Raw genomic sequence first — 14,982 nt, forward strand, 5'->3', positions numbered from 1 at the left:
TCCGTTCCTGAACCTGGCGGTAGGCTACACTCTGAAGCCGTGAAACATGGTGGACGAAGATGTTGGTGGTAAGTTGTGAGGATCAAAAATGCAAGGGCCCTCGGAAGGTTTCACATGGCCAACCTGTCCGACAAACACGTGGCTGCCTCTGTTAGCTCTAGGCTAGGCTACGTCTCAGCTCTCGGACGGTCTGTGCAAGATCGACCAAAAGCTTCCTACCAGGGGCTGACCAGGGAGATTCGAGGTCTGGTGTTATCAGTTCACCTCTGATGTGGCCCTGAAGTTGTGACACACCTCAACAACAGCTCTGAAGATGGACTCAAAAGCCAAGAACTACATTCGTCAATGGCCGGGCGTTTCCTTGATGTCTTCCCAACACATCACTGTTTGGGAGAAACGCCCTAAAGCTTCTGCTGAAATCCATTAGCATCGGCTATATATAGTCTCTGTTCGTCCATGCACTCCCTACTCTGTAGTCAAACTGTATAACAGTGCCTGAGTGTTCCATGTGTTGTGGAGGCGTGCATGTGTGTATTACTAGATATATCTACAGCCTGGACTGATGGAAGGATGTATGTATGTATGTGTATTACTATATATTTATATAGACTGGATGTATATGTTTGTACAAATAGTTTTATTAGATTCTATACATCATGTTTATGCTCACTCTGCATCTAGTGTCATTTTTCCAACCTTGCTGTAATTCCACTGTTGAAATGCCAAATTTCACCCTAGGGGATCAATAAAGTATCTATCAATCTGTATTTACTGCATTTTCGAAACTTGCTGTAATTTTTTCCACTGCTGAAACGCCACATTTCACCCTAGGGGGATCAATAAAGTATCTATCAATCTGTATTTACTGCATTTTTCAAACTTGCCAAATTTCTCCCTAGGGGGACCATTAAAGTATCTTTCTTTCTTTCTTTCTTTCTTTCTTTCTTTCTTTCTTTCTTTCTTTCTTTCTTTCTTTCTTTCTTTCTTTCTTTCTTTCTTTCTATCTATCTATCTATCTATCTATCTATCTATCTCTCTCTCTCTCTCTCTCTCTCTCTCTCTCTCTCTCTCTCTCAGGAGAAGGTGTGCCTTATGTAGAAGCAGAGACTGATGCAGAGAGTATAGACCAGTCCATGGTCTATGACTGAAACACCAGGAGATGGCTGGACTGCTGCAGCAGCCAGACAGGGCCGGTTTTTGGATGAAGAACAGGAACACCCAAGACGTGGTCCACAGCCATGAAGAAGAAAAGCCAAAGACCTTGCGACCTCTGTGGTGGTGCAGATGGAAGAGAGCTACGCAGCCAGAGCTGTGAGCCAACGGCAACAGGAGCGATGGTCCGTCTGGGACCGGGAGGCGGTGATCAGTCGGTGAGCGTTCCTATCGGGGGTCGCCCGGGACCTGCGCCTCCGGTACGGCTCGGAGGAGACCGGCCAACCCTGCGACTCCCAGAACCCGAGCTTGCAGCACTTCCCGTCTTGCTGCAAGGCAGCACCCAGGGAAGCCGAAATCCTGGAGGTACGCAGGCCGGAAGCAAACAGGGCCAGCGGGGGGGGTGGTCCTTCCTGTCACCCGGAGGCAGGTGGAACATGAGAGCCGACCTCGAAGGCCAGTTGAAGTTCCCGCCAGAGATCACCACAACCTCCCTAAGACCAGACACTGTGCTCCGGTCTACCTCCACTGGGACGGCCATTATGGCCGAACAGACTTCTTCTTCATCGTATAGGTTTGGTGTAGTTGTCCTCTCCTCCCAGGCTCAGGACCGAGGGGCTATCCTTTTACCACCCCGAGCCTGGGTTAGGGGGTCACCCTATATATCCGGGCACACCTCCAGGAGCCATGTCACCGTTTCGTTTCTCACATCTCACATTTCGGAAGCGTCCGACGCCGGTCCGGAGACGATTAAGCCTCACCCACGCCGGTCTGGGTAAGTCCATCCCGGGAGGGGAAGGACCGGCGGCCGAGATGAAATCACAGAGTCTAGAGGTGTTCGCCTCCCACTCCGCACGCCAGATGTAGTCCGCCCATCCTGCCTCGCTGATGTTAAGATCTCTGCATTACTCTGGCTTGCTCCCAACCCAGAATCCTGCAGCTGAACACAGAAGGCCTCACCCCCGGTAAGATCGACGTCATCGAGCCGAACAGACTGCTCCACGGGAAGAGGGAACGGTGGCCGCCTTCGGGAGGAAGAAGAGAAATCGGCAGCCGTGTGATCACAAGCAGGGCGCTCGCCTGGACATCCGCCCGGCGGTTTCTGAGGTCTCTCGGCATCACAGGCTCCAAGCCGAGGAAGGCTCTCAAGGATCTGGCGGAGGAGGCGGAACAAGGGAGCTTCTGGCTCCGAAGGAAGGATTAGGCGTGGGGAAAGCAAGGATCCTCGGGCTGGCTGCAGGGGGCGCTAGTGAGACATCCCTGACGCTGCTCCACCACCTCCAGATGTTCCGAGGGGCGAAACTCAGTGGGCGGATCCTGGCTGGCGACCCTGCAGCCGGCACAGCGGAGGCGAGCCGGGCAGAAACGCCCAGCAGGTGCTCAAATCTACTTAGTCTGGCTCGCCAGTGACTACTGTGAATGGAGCAGTTGGCATCCAGGAAAGACTGGTAGACTGCCAGAGAAGACTGGCTGGCAGAGGGAAAGACTGCACCAGGGGTGGAGGGTCTGGTTACCCATCCCACAAGCCCTTGCATTTCCTACCCCCTACCCCTGACCCCTGCCTCTACCTGGACCCAGGCACACTCACACACACACTGACATACACCAGTCCTGGGCTCAGATCCCCTTCCCCTCACCCTAACCCGGGTCCGTATCCTTTTCCTACCCCTGACCCTGCCTCTATCTGGGCCCAGGCACATTTATGCACACACAGACATACACCAATGTTTGCCATGTCTCTCCTATAATGTTATTAGCCTCTCATACTCTGAAAATGTAATTTAATGTTATTTATTGCTCTATAAATGTTCTTAGCCGGTAGACAAACATACTCCAGGAGCTTGCTCGATCGCCTCGTTGAGAGGGGTCAGGGAAGAATTTTTACAGCTCACTTATCTGGCCCCCGGGTGATTACTGTTTTTTTTGCTTCCCTCTGGAATATGTAGGGGTGGGATGTCTGCCCACCTCCCTTGTTCTCTGTAAAGCGCATTGTGTTGCCTCTGGGTATGAAATGTGCTATATAAATAAAGCTTTGATTGATTGATTGATTGATTGATTGCTACAGGGACTCTCTAAATCATCTACAAGCAGAATGTTTCGCTCAACTAGAGACTGAGGGCTTTCATTAGGATTCTGTCGCTTTAAGTGGGTGGAAACAATTTGATTGCATTGCAGAACCGATCCATTTTGGCGAGTAGCTTTGTTCAGGTTTGAACCAGTCCAAAGCGGTGTAGTCTTAATTCTTAATTAGATTACCTTAATATAAAGCCCAGTGCACTTGTATTCTACAACTGTACATGCTGACGAAATGCATCATGGGTGGGGGGCGACGCTGAGTTGGCTCCGTTCTAAAGACAATACTGACCCCCTATGGTGTGAAGATGTTAAATCTTTCTTGTTGGACTGTTGTGCACAAGTGTAATGAAACACTTTGAAATGTGTTATCATCATAGCAATGACTTGCCTGGAGGCCAGACAAAAAAAATTAAATCCATAGCTTCCAGGCTAGCAATGACTTGGTCTCCATCCAAATGTAAAGCACTTGCGTAAAACAGGAAAATGTTTATTAGGCTACCTCGTCCAAACAAGAAGTTGAAACATTAATTCACCAAATCAAAATAAACTGTTGCTTATGTAGGGCTAAATATTTGTTTCGCTACCATAATGTACGTCATGTGGGTATTTCCGCACCATTTTGAGTGGGTGGTGGCAAGTTGCACTTCAGGCTCGAACGCGGAGGTGGAGCGACTGAGGCGAAAGAGCATTCTGTCAAAAGAAGTTACCAATCTACCTTGCTTGTATAGCCTATATACGGGGAAATCTCTTTCAAAACAAAGGACTAGGACAAGGCTGTTCGAAGAACGAGAGTGGCTTATCCTGGGTTTAGTGGAAAATGGCTGGTAAGTTTGTTTACTCACTGAGTCTAAAGTAGCCTAATTGCATCTCTCATGTTAGCAACTTGTTTGCGCACAGAGGGAAAGCCCCATAAGCCCACTAGCGCAGGAGTAGAGCACCCCGATGAAGAGCGCTGTCCTGGAGTTGAAACTAGGGAGTTGGGCATCAGGACCCCCTTAGCGCATTCTAGCATTATGTTTTTCACCATGTTCCCACTCGTAGTTATACCACCGAATCGTCCATGTCGTGGTTTTATTTGAGTCGAAAACAATCGTACGTTTAAGGCCTATTTCTAAAAACAGTGCCGCAAAAGGGGCCTGGGCCGTGGTTATCGGAGATAGTAGCCTACATGTATAATCAGAGAGGGGTGTAGACCTGGAAAGCCACAGCCCAATGTCCCTGATTACGGTACGACACAATTTACGCAATATTGTGGGAAGAATCGCCAGTTTGCCAGGCCTATAATATCGGCTTGCTTACAGTGATTGACACGACATTTAAGTATTGATACGCTATTTGTAGGTTGTCTAGTTTGAGATTCTCTGAGACCTATGCTGGCGTTGTCATGTGTAAAGGACATTGTTTAAGCATGGACAAGAACCGGTAGTTGGATACTTTGACTGTGTAAAACGTAGGCTATGCGCAACATGAAACACGGCCCCACCTTCAACTTTTGAATGGATTCATTCTTGTGAACTAGGCTATATCACGGTCAGTCCACACATTTGGAACGGGGGCGCAGGCTTTGTTGTGTGATTTTGTCAGAAGCACTTTCACTTTCTTGGTTTGGTGGCTCATTGTCATGGTAAAGTGCCCATTCTTGATGAATAGCTACTCTATAGTTGTAGAGACTACTTGTAGGACAAACATTGCTTTTTGAAAGTTTCTTAATAGCCCAATGGAATATTGGCAAGTCTGAATTAAGAGGTATTATTGATTGCTCTGCATCAGTGTAGCTTGTGTATCGGACTTTTACTTATTGTATCACAGACATCTTTGTCAGGCTTGATTAAAACAAGCATCTTTTATATCTACGAAACAGCTTCCTGTTTGGGGCCCTGGCTTGAGATGGATGTGTGATGCGTGTTGTCTTTGAGGGGCCTTTTCACACACAACGTGACCAGTGTTTCATTATTTTAGGCAGAGTGTGTGAGAACGAGGGTGGGACAGCAACTACAAATGTCTTCCGTCTTTTACTCTCAGGCAGAACAACATGTGACCTATAATGGGCGTAAATGGGCCATTGATCTACTCTCTAGACATAATAGCACATGGCTGAAAAGGGTGTAATCTAATATGTTCATTGTATCTGTGTTTATCCATTGTCAAAGCCGACAGGTCTATTATGATGAGCTATTGTCTACACAGTGAAAGGGAACCAGCCCATGTTTCCATTCTAACCTACAACTTAACTCTGCGGTTTTACACAAACCATTTTACATTTATAGGCTATTTCAGTCACGACACTTATCCGAAGCAACTTACAATGAGTAGATGTGTCTAGGGTAAGTGAAGAGACTGTACATCGAAAAAAAGGGTTGATATTCCACCACAATTATGTGCTGAGCGGGTTAGAGAAAAGAATAGAAGATCATTCTTAATGGAGATTTGAGAGTGTTTGAGTTTGAATTTAGCCGTTTTCCCCCATTGGCTGAGCAGTGAAAGCTACTGTACTGTAGGTGTGGATTTGGGCTGAGCCTCCCTTCCTGATGGGTGTGTTTTGTTTTGTGCTTCCTGTCACCGTAGGAATGTATGCATGGCAGGCGCCTCTGAACCAAGGTAAGACAGATATTCCCTCTCCACTCTCAATCACTGCTCCTGCTTGTTCCCTATTTGTTGTCTAACGTTGGCTCGGTGGAGTGCATCTAATCACATCAGTGAGTCAGCATTTTATCATGTTTGCGCTACTGTCACGACTGTGCAAGGCACCGGCAGCTGCTGCAACATAATATTATATTGACAAAGATGTTCAGCCAAACCTGTCCATTATGATCCCTGAGATACCGTATCACTCATTCTCTCTTTCCTCTCCCCCACCTCTCTCTATCCCTTTCTCTCTCCCTCTCTTTCTATTTCTCCCACCCCTCTCTCTCTCTCTCTCTCTCTCTCTCTCCCACCTCTCTCTTTTTCTCTCTCCCCCCCCCCCCCCCCTCTCTCCCCCCCCCCCCCCCCCTCTCTCCCACCTCTCTTTTTCTCTCTCTTTCTCTCTTTCCCCCACTTCTCTCTCTCTCTCTCTCTCCCTCCCTGTCATTCCTCCTTCTCTCTAGGTAACCCGTTCCTGGAGATCATCGAACAGCCCAAGCCTAGAGGGATGAGGTTCAGGTACAAGTGCGAGGGCCGCTCGGCTGGCAGCATCCCGGGCGAGAAGAGCAACGACACCACCAAGACCCACCCCGCCATCAAGGTAGCGAGGGGCGGCACGCCTGCCCCGAAACCCGCCCCTCTTAGTCCCATACACCCCGGACACCTGCCCCGAAGCCCGCCTAAGTCCCATACACCCCAGACACCTGTATAGATCAAGATCAGAGGTTTTCTGTTGACGGGTGTAAGCAACCAATAGCGTCAACACCTCTTATGACGCCTGGGCTTGAACACTTTGCTCTAAAGATAAGCAGCTCGAGATCTTCTTGCCGTAACACCGACGCAAATTCAGAGATTCCTCGGTTTCGCTAATTATGAGGTGTTTAGGGACGTTGATAGCGTGAGGCTGAGGTGTACTCAACCCTCGGGTATTTTCTTTGTTCTATTGATGTGGTGGTGTTGATGTTGTCCACTACTGCTAGCGTTGTAACCCTGCGCATCCCTACCCGCTAGATGCACAACTACAGCGGCCCCCTGCGTATACGCATATCCTTGGTGACCAAGAACATGCAGTACAAGCCCCACCCACACGAGCTGGTGGGGAAGGACTGCAAACATGGCTACTACGAAGCAGACCTGCAGGAGAGACGAGTGCACAGGTAGCCTCGTGTGTGTGTGTGTGTGAGTGTGTGCGTGTGTGTGTGTGCGTGTGCGTGTGTGTGTGTGCACGTGTGCGCGTGTGTGTGTGTGTGTGTGTGTGTGTGAGTGCGGAGCCAACAGGTAGCCTCAGGAGCTGTGTGTGTGTGTGCGTGCGGGTGTGTCTGTGTCTGTGTGTGTGTTGAAGGGGGGGGGGGGGGGGGGGTTTGCGTGGGAACTGGCGTGAGGCGTTATGAAATACAAACGGAACAAAATGTTCCCAGCAGCTGCCAGTGGTTTGATTGAGGGATGAGCTGTCAGCGTCGCGCATGGATGACCAGAGAACCGCGCGCTGGCTGTACCCTTCTGACGCATTTATTTTGTAATCTGAAATTCTTTTCAAGGGCGACGCCCTGGCCCGTTCCAGCCTTTCCCTGCCCCCTTTTTATTATAAATAAATAAATAATAAACACTCAGGTGGTGCGGTTATGACCCCCATGTGACAGGCGATGTATTTCACCCAGACTCCTCTGAGAAGCTGAAAAGCGAGACGCTCCTACAGTGCGTCGTCAATGTCAAGTCGTAGAGTTGAACCGGCAGGGGCAAAAAAAACGAGACGGATTCACTAGACCGTAAACACCACTTTTACAATGAAATGTCACGTTTCTCTACACGTAAGCCTGAAACCTGATTGGCTGATTTGATACTACGCCCGACTCATGTGGAGTATTTGTTTGACATGCACGAACGGTTGAATGAATGTCTGCCGTGCGGTTACTCTGTCTCTCTCTCTCCCCGGCTCACTCTCACAATATCTGCTTTCAGTTTCCAGAATTTGGGCATTCAGTGTGTGAAGAAAAAGGATGTTTCTGAGGCCATCACCTGCCGGCTTCAGACCCACAACAACCCCTTCAACAGTAAGACACACACACACACACACACACACACACACACACACACACACACACACACACACACACACACACAGCACACAAGGACAGTGGTTCTTTCTCAACCCTGGTTTATTTTTGTTTACCCTCGGTGTGTGACTGGATAGTGTGTGTGAAAAGCACGTCCTCCTGTCCTCACCTGACCGGACTCATGACAGGTCACCGGGCTCCCGGGGAACGCCGCCAGAAACCTCTTGTTTGTTTTGCCTTGTCTCGTCTTTGGCTGCAGTCCCCGAGGCCAAGATATGGGAGGAGGAGTTCGACCTGAACGCCGTTAGGCTGTGTTTCCAGGCGTCCATAACCCTCCCCAGCGGAGAGCTGTTCGCCCTGGAGCCCGTGGTGTCCCAGCCCATCTACGACAACCGTGAGCCGTCACACACACACACACACACACACACACACACACACACACCGTCATACGTTACCCATCAGACCCTCCTGTTTCAGTGTCAGCTCAACGCCGGTCTCCCCTCCATCTCTCTCCGACGCTGCTCTCACATGTTACGATACATTTGACCCCGCATGTTACGATACATTTGACCCCGCATGTTACGATACATTTGACCCCGCATGTTACGATACATTTGACCCCCGCATGCTACGATACATTTGACCCCGCATGTTACGATACATTTGACCCCGCATGTTACGATACATTCGACCCCGCATGTTACGATACATTCGACCCCGCATAGCGACTGAGCTAGGCCTCGTTGTGCTCTACTCCTCAGGGGCACCCAACACGGCGGAGCTGAAGATATGCAGGGTGAACAGACACTCCGGGAGCTGCCGAGGAGGGGACGAAATCTTCTTACTTTGCGACAAAGTGCAAAAAGGTTTGTCTTTAAAGTCCCGTCCCTTCTTTAAGAGGCGTCCGTGGTTATTGACCCGCGTATGCAAACCCCGCCTTTCATTACTTCTTATCGCTGTTATTTCCAAGCCCGGCGTCGCCGTTCCTGGTCACATGAGCTGGCGTTCTGTTTGACTCCACAGATCGGTCTGGACATCCGCCCGTTCAAACTGATTTCCGCCTGCCCCCGGATATCGGTCGGGCCAATCGCAGCCGTTTTATCTAACATGGGGCGGGGTTTGCTATGACGACTGTACCCACTTGATAGGATGATACGATGACTAAACTTGATTTGATTTTTTTTATTTGCTGAGGGACACCGCAAGTTAATGAACAATCACAATTTCCACCTGTAGTCCCTGGGAAGATGTTCCCTAAAAATAAGAATACAAAACTAAAAGCGTACATCAAGATACAGAAACGTCAAAATACAGTGGCAATATACAATATGATCAATCATAACATATTACAAAGGCTAATCAGTTAGTATCATAACTTCCAAGAGGCAAAAAAGGAATTCCCTACAATCTAATAAAATACTTTTGTCGAAAGGCCTACATTCGACTAGAAACATTTAGGCCTACGTTAAGGGAGTGTGCCACACGAACTCAGGAATGTCCACACACCTGGTTGGACAGTAGCCATTCCTTAAGATGAACTTTGAAGGTGCTGAGCGTTGGACATTCTCTTAGTTCGCCCGGCAGACCATTCCAAAAATTACCTCCCCTGACTGAGAGCACGGATTCCGTTGCTCTGATTGGCTGTAGGCCTATCCAATGCCTATCCAGAGGCATTTTAGCATGAGACTGGCCCCTTGGAAATGGAAAATAAATCTGGGATTTCCAGACCCTTTGCATTTTTGCGAATTGGGTCTGTTAACCCCCCCCTCCCCCCAACCCGCATTATCTACGATTTCGTTACGCCTATGTCGTCGGCGCCAGTGGCTGCAGCTTGCCAGCTATTTATATCTCTAACCAGCTACTTAGTTCCTCAATCTGAATGTGCCCTCCAACGTTCCTCTGCCGAGAGGGATCCGTTTGATTGTGTTGTTTATCCGTGCCGTCGTGCCCACCAGACATCACGACGCCGTTTCTCTGAGGCGACGGCTGTGATTGGCTGAAAGTGAACGAGATAACAGTGCTTCCCTTTTCCTAGGACTGTGCAGTGAACTCACCTGTGACCCTCTTCTGCTTTTCAGTCAAGGAGTAGTGGGGAATTAGCCGGGCGTCGCCGGCCTGATCTCGGGAGCTCATATTCTATTTCACTCCGCAGATCAGTCTGGACATCCAACCGTTCTAACGGAATCCGCTCGAAACGATCCGATCCAATCACAACTGTTTATCTAACATTGGGCGGGTTTAATAAGATGACGGAACAGAGGAGCGTCGTAGAGGCCTCTTCGCTGATTGGTTGTAGGTCTATCCAATCGCGTCCAGAGGCATTTTGATCCACGGCCGTCGGTAACGCCCTCTAGGGGATCGGAAAGCAACCATGAGTTTCCAGACCCTTCGTTTAATTTCTAGGAATTGGGTCTGGCTAATGGGAACTGTGGTGTAATGCAGAAATGTTCAGTATTAAAGGCTACATGACGTGTGTGTGTGTGTGTGTGTGTGTGTGTGTGTGTGTGTGTGTGTGTGTGTAGGGAGAGGAAGTGAGAGTGGGACCGCAATGGTCAGACAACCACTGTAAACTGTAACCCATCACACAACTGCCCCCCCCCCCCCCGTCTCTCTTCCTGTCCCCCTCTCCTCCCCCCCAGAGGACATCGAGGTGCGCTTCTTCCAGGACTCCTGGGAGGGCAAGGGCACCTTCTCCCAGGCCGACGTCCACCGGCAGGTGGCCATCGTGTTCCGCACGCCGCCCTACCGCGACCCCAACCTGACCGAGCCCGTGCGCGTCAAGATGCAGCTCCGGCGGCCCTCTGACCGCGAGGTCAGCGAGCCCATGGACTTCCAGTTCCTGCCCTCCGACCAAGGCCAGTTCCCCGCCCGCCTGGACGGCTGGTTCTGTCTTAGGCCTCATCCACACACACACACACACGCACACACACACAGATATTTATGAAAAGGTTTTCAAAAAACATTCCCGTCCACACCAACGGGTGTTTTAGTAAAAATCTCTTTGTCCACACGACAATGCAAAAATATGTGATTATTATGAACATTGTGAGCATGCGTAGTGAGCGTCTTCTTGAGCAAGGGGCGATTTCAGAGTTAAGTAAGTAGTAAGTAAGTTGTTAAACGAATGTTGGCAAAAGCAAAAGACTACGTTTGGACAAATGGTGAGGTGGAGTTGCAGAGATGCCATGCAATGCATTTACCATTTACCTACTGCTCGTTTACTGTTGGGCCGAAATTTCCTTTCTTTGCACTACATTGGTAGTCACAAGATTTTATCTCATGGTCAACTGTCAGCATCTCACGGTATGCCTTCAAATCGCCAATGACCTGCTGTGGATTTATACTGGACGATTGTTAATGCTACATTTGCCATGCGCAAATTGAGGTCAAAACTATTTTTTCTGTTGCTTTCACGTGGACGGGAGGCCAGAACGCTGAGAAAATACTATGTTTTCAAAAATATCTGCGTACAGGTGGACGGGCCTTAGTCATTACCACACCATCTGTGGCTCGCAATAGCAAAATGATCTCTTGAGACCCAAAATGCAAAATGATCGTAGTGATCGTAATAATAACCGACCTGCGATATCTGTCGTTTTGACTGTTCCCTTCTGATTCCTCTTGTAGATGAATACCGGCTGATTGAGAAGAGAAAACGTACCGAGGTCATTTTCCAGAATCTGAAGCTGGGTACCATGATGCCTGGTAGGTGTCTGAGAATCATCCGGAACCATCTTTTGTGCCCTGGAGGAGTTCACTCTCATGAGTTCTGAATGTCGACTCTCATCGTTGTGATGTGTTTGTTTGTGTTTACAGCGCCTATGGCAACCGACAGAAGACCTTTTCCCACTGCTAGGCGGACGGTGACTGCCAAGCCTCCGGCCACTGGCATGCAACCCGGTAAAGCTTCCCTCATTTTAATATCTGCTGCCATGGTCCATCTGAGATCAACACTCCTGGTGTCAGAGATTAAACAAAAACTGTTATTTGAAAGGTTTTTGAAGAAAACTTGGAAGTTTGATTACAACTGTAGTGTCTGAAAGAAGCCTGTAGTGGGGGGGGGGGGTGGGGGCGGCTGTGGCTCAGGAGGTAGAGCGGGTTGCCTACTGACCGTGGGGTCGGCGGTTCGAATCCTGCCGCCTCCTGTCCACATGTCGAAGTGTCCTTGGGCAAGACACCGAACCCCAAATTGGGTGGCACCTTGCATGGCAGCTGCTGCCATTGGTGCGTGAATGTGTGTGTGAATGGGTGAATGAGAGGCTGTTGTAAAGCGCTTTGGATAAAAGCCCTATATAAGTGCAGTCCGTACACCATATATTATACCGTTATGGAATTGCATTAAGACAGAAAAGTGGAAATGGAATTGAGTGGTTGTGTGTTTTTTTTGTGTGTGCCTTCCACAGGTGTGAACCCGGTGGCGCCCCCTGCTGTCCGATCGGTGAAGCCGCAGCCCTTCTACAACATCCAGCCAGGCCAGCTGTTCTCTCCCCAGCCCAAGGTGGAGCCCTGCACCACTTCCTCCACCAACCAGACGTGGAAGCTGCTCAGCAGCCTCACCATGGACTCCCAGCCCAAAGCCACGCTGGTGTCCAGCTTCTCCGCTGGACAGTCCCAGACCTCCACGGCGGACGCCACGACGGCCGCCAGCCAGGCCTACGCCACCGTCAACCTGTCGGACCTCGACGACTTCACCTTCCCCTCCTTCTCGGTGGCCCCGGAGCCGGCCGGCGGGGCCCAGCAGGGGTCCGGCATGGCGGCAGAGCCCGGCGCCTCCCTCTGCGGAGGCAGCCAGCAGTTCCGGGCGGACACGGCGATGGCGCTCGGCGACGAGGAGCTGCCGGAGTTTCCCAGCTTCTCCGAGGCCCAGGGCACCCTGGACAGCCTCAACATGGACGACATCCACGACCTGCTGGCGAGCCAGGGGGGCCTGGCGGGAGAGGCCGCCGGGAACGGCGCCGCCGTCTTGTCCCAGGCGGCGTGCCACTTGGGCTCCTCCTCCTCCGCCGCCGCCGTCCTCCAGAACAGCGTGACGCAGAACCCGGTCGACCCGGCGTCCAATCACAGCGGCTTCACCTACATGAACTACCCCAACAGCATCGTCAGCCTGCTCCAGACGGAGGGCATGATGGACGGTTTCCCGGGCAACGCCGGACACCTGGGCGTCCTGGACGACCACGACTTCATCAGCTCCACGGACGAGGATCGCCTCATGTCCATTTTCGGCGAGAGCCAAACCGGATTTGTGACAGGAAACCCGACTTAATAAAAAAAAACGGCTGTTCGGCTGTTACTCTGACATATTTATAAAGCTTCCAAATCGCTCAAATAACTTTAGTCTTTTTGTCTCTTGAGACCCAGTTCAACTTACCTGCCCTGTTTGTGTTGTAAAACGCAAAAATGGGGTGATAACTGGGGCGGCCATCTTGAAGAACGAAGACTGAGCCACTCCTCTCTATGTGGACGTTTATTTTTGATACCAGGAGTTCCTTACTGGTACTACTGAATGGACAGAGTTGAGAGGGTGAGTGGCTTCTTCGGGGGCCCTGGTATTGGCCAGTTTGCTACAGATGGTGAGAGAACGATGAACTGCATGTACTGGAATGTCCCTCCTCCTGTCCTGGTCAACCCTCGTTATGATGCACCCAAACTGGGTTCTATTTGGACCTGGACCTTATTTATCAAAATGTCAACTAAATCTTGATATTCACTCCAGGTCATTGAAGCCCCAATGTTGCCTTTTTAATTAGCCTTGTACAGTAAAATTATTGTAATACTTAAGTAATATTCAGTGGAGTTTGGTGTTTTTAGAACAACCGTTTGTACAAGTGACCTGGAGTTGATGTTCCTGGATCCATTAATAAAGCACTGTGTCCACCTTTCTGGGCATTTATTTGTGGCCAGAATGTTTATAATTGGCCATAAAGGACCAAGCCTTAGAACCAATCAAGTAATCACAAAAAGACAGCTCATTATATTGTCACAAGAAACTATTTGAAGATTTTGTTGACAACGGCACTAATTGTTCTGAAGACAATCTATCCTGTACCAAAACCACTATGTCAGTTTCTGGTCGCAACCTACTTGTGTAAAATAATAATTTCCAAAACAGAATATAAATTGAATTAGTGCTGTCAAATGCTGTATTTTAGAATATGCTTCTTGCTTTTTCAAAGGCAAATTTGTATACTGTATAACTTTTAGGTGTGCCAATTTCATGGACTGAAGTGCATTTATGTTTGAGAAGTGAAAGGTGAGTTTTTATACATTCAGTTCAGCTTTGGTGGTGCAATTACAATATAGAACTTTGTTATAAGTCTATCTGTGAAAGGGCAAATGTTCCTCAAAAAGGGAATTATTTTTTAGAAGCTCAGAATAAGATCCCAGTCCAGCTGTGCAATTTACTAAAGGAACCCCATATGTACAGTAGATGGGTTGTCTAGTTGTGCCTTTGCAGAAATGAGCATTACCATTTTCAATCTGAAATGGAGATTACTGAAGGTTGTATATAAATATCACCATAAACCATTAACCAAGATGGGTATTGTATTTTATCATTGTCTAGATTGTGATATTCAAATATGAAATACAGTCAATATATCACCTATATATATATATATATATATATATATATATATAGACCTACACATTTACCATACAAATCATCTGGAGTCATAACCACATTAATTTTGTATCTACAGTATGTAGAGCAAGGACATTGTCTACAGACTTTAAAGACCTGTCTTTTGTGAGCAAGTGTGCATGTTTTGTATTGTTCTAAATATTCACTTAGTCATCGATGGTCTCACTCAGTGTGAATCCCTTCTTGGTTTTATTTTTGTGAGTATGAATTTTAAAAACTACTTACGCTGCAGTTTAGAAATCAAGACGTTTTGAATCCAGAACTCTGTTCTCACTATACAAGATGCCTTATTGAAAATAGATCAATTTGTAATATTTTGTATAAAAGTATACATGACATGAAATAAAATTAATTCAATAAAATTATTTGGTCTTATATTTTGTTACATCTCCAAAGAGATCGGTGACCCAAATTTGACATTCCAGAAGAGAATTTGCT

At 48.6% G+C, this 14,982-nt stretch overlaps 1 protein-coding gene across 1 annotated transcript; it reads left to right on the forward strand.

The window, feature by feature from the left end:
• The first annotated feature begins 3,907 nt into the window (after positions 1–3,907).
• Positions 3,908–14,822, forward strand: rela (v-rel avian reticuloendotheliosis viral oncogene homolog A). Its single transcript, XM_084451845.1, has 11 exons — positions 3,908–4,052; positions 5,794–5,826; positions 6,315–6,451; positions 6,862–7,007; positions 7,810–7,901; positions 8,164–8,298; positions 8,666–8,770; positions 10,544–10,759; positions 11,532–11,609; positions 11,721–11,804; positions 12,308–14,822. The coding sequence occupies exons 1-11, from the start codon at positions 4,046–4,048 to the stop codon at positions 13,165–13,167; spliced, it is 1,893 nt and encodes a 630-aa protein (XP_084307971.1). The 5' UTR covers positions 3,908–4,045; the 3' UTR covers positions 13,168–14,822.
• Positions 14,823–14,982: the final 160 nt, after the last annotated feature.

This window comes from Borostomias antarcticus, assembly GCF_949987555.1.
Source record: "Borostomias antarcticus genome assembly, chromosome: 17".
Classification (NCBI taxonomy): domain Eukaryota; kingdom Metazoa; phylum Chordata; class Actinopteri; order Stomiiformes; family Stomiidae; genus Borostomias; species Borostomias antarcticus.

What these genes read in the sequence shown, in the direction of transcription:
- rela (XM_084451845.1), top strand. An exon ending in AGACCCACCCCGCCATCAAG is followed by an intron (nt 6,452 to 6,861) that starts GTAGCGAGGGGC and finishes CCTACCCGCTAG; the next exon opens with ATGCACAACTACAGCGGCCC. An exon ending in TTGCGACAAAGTGCAAAAAG is followed by an intron (nt 8,771 to 10,543) that starts GTTTGTCTTTAA and finishes CCTCCCCCCCAG; the next exon opens with AGGACATCGAGGTGCGCTTC.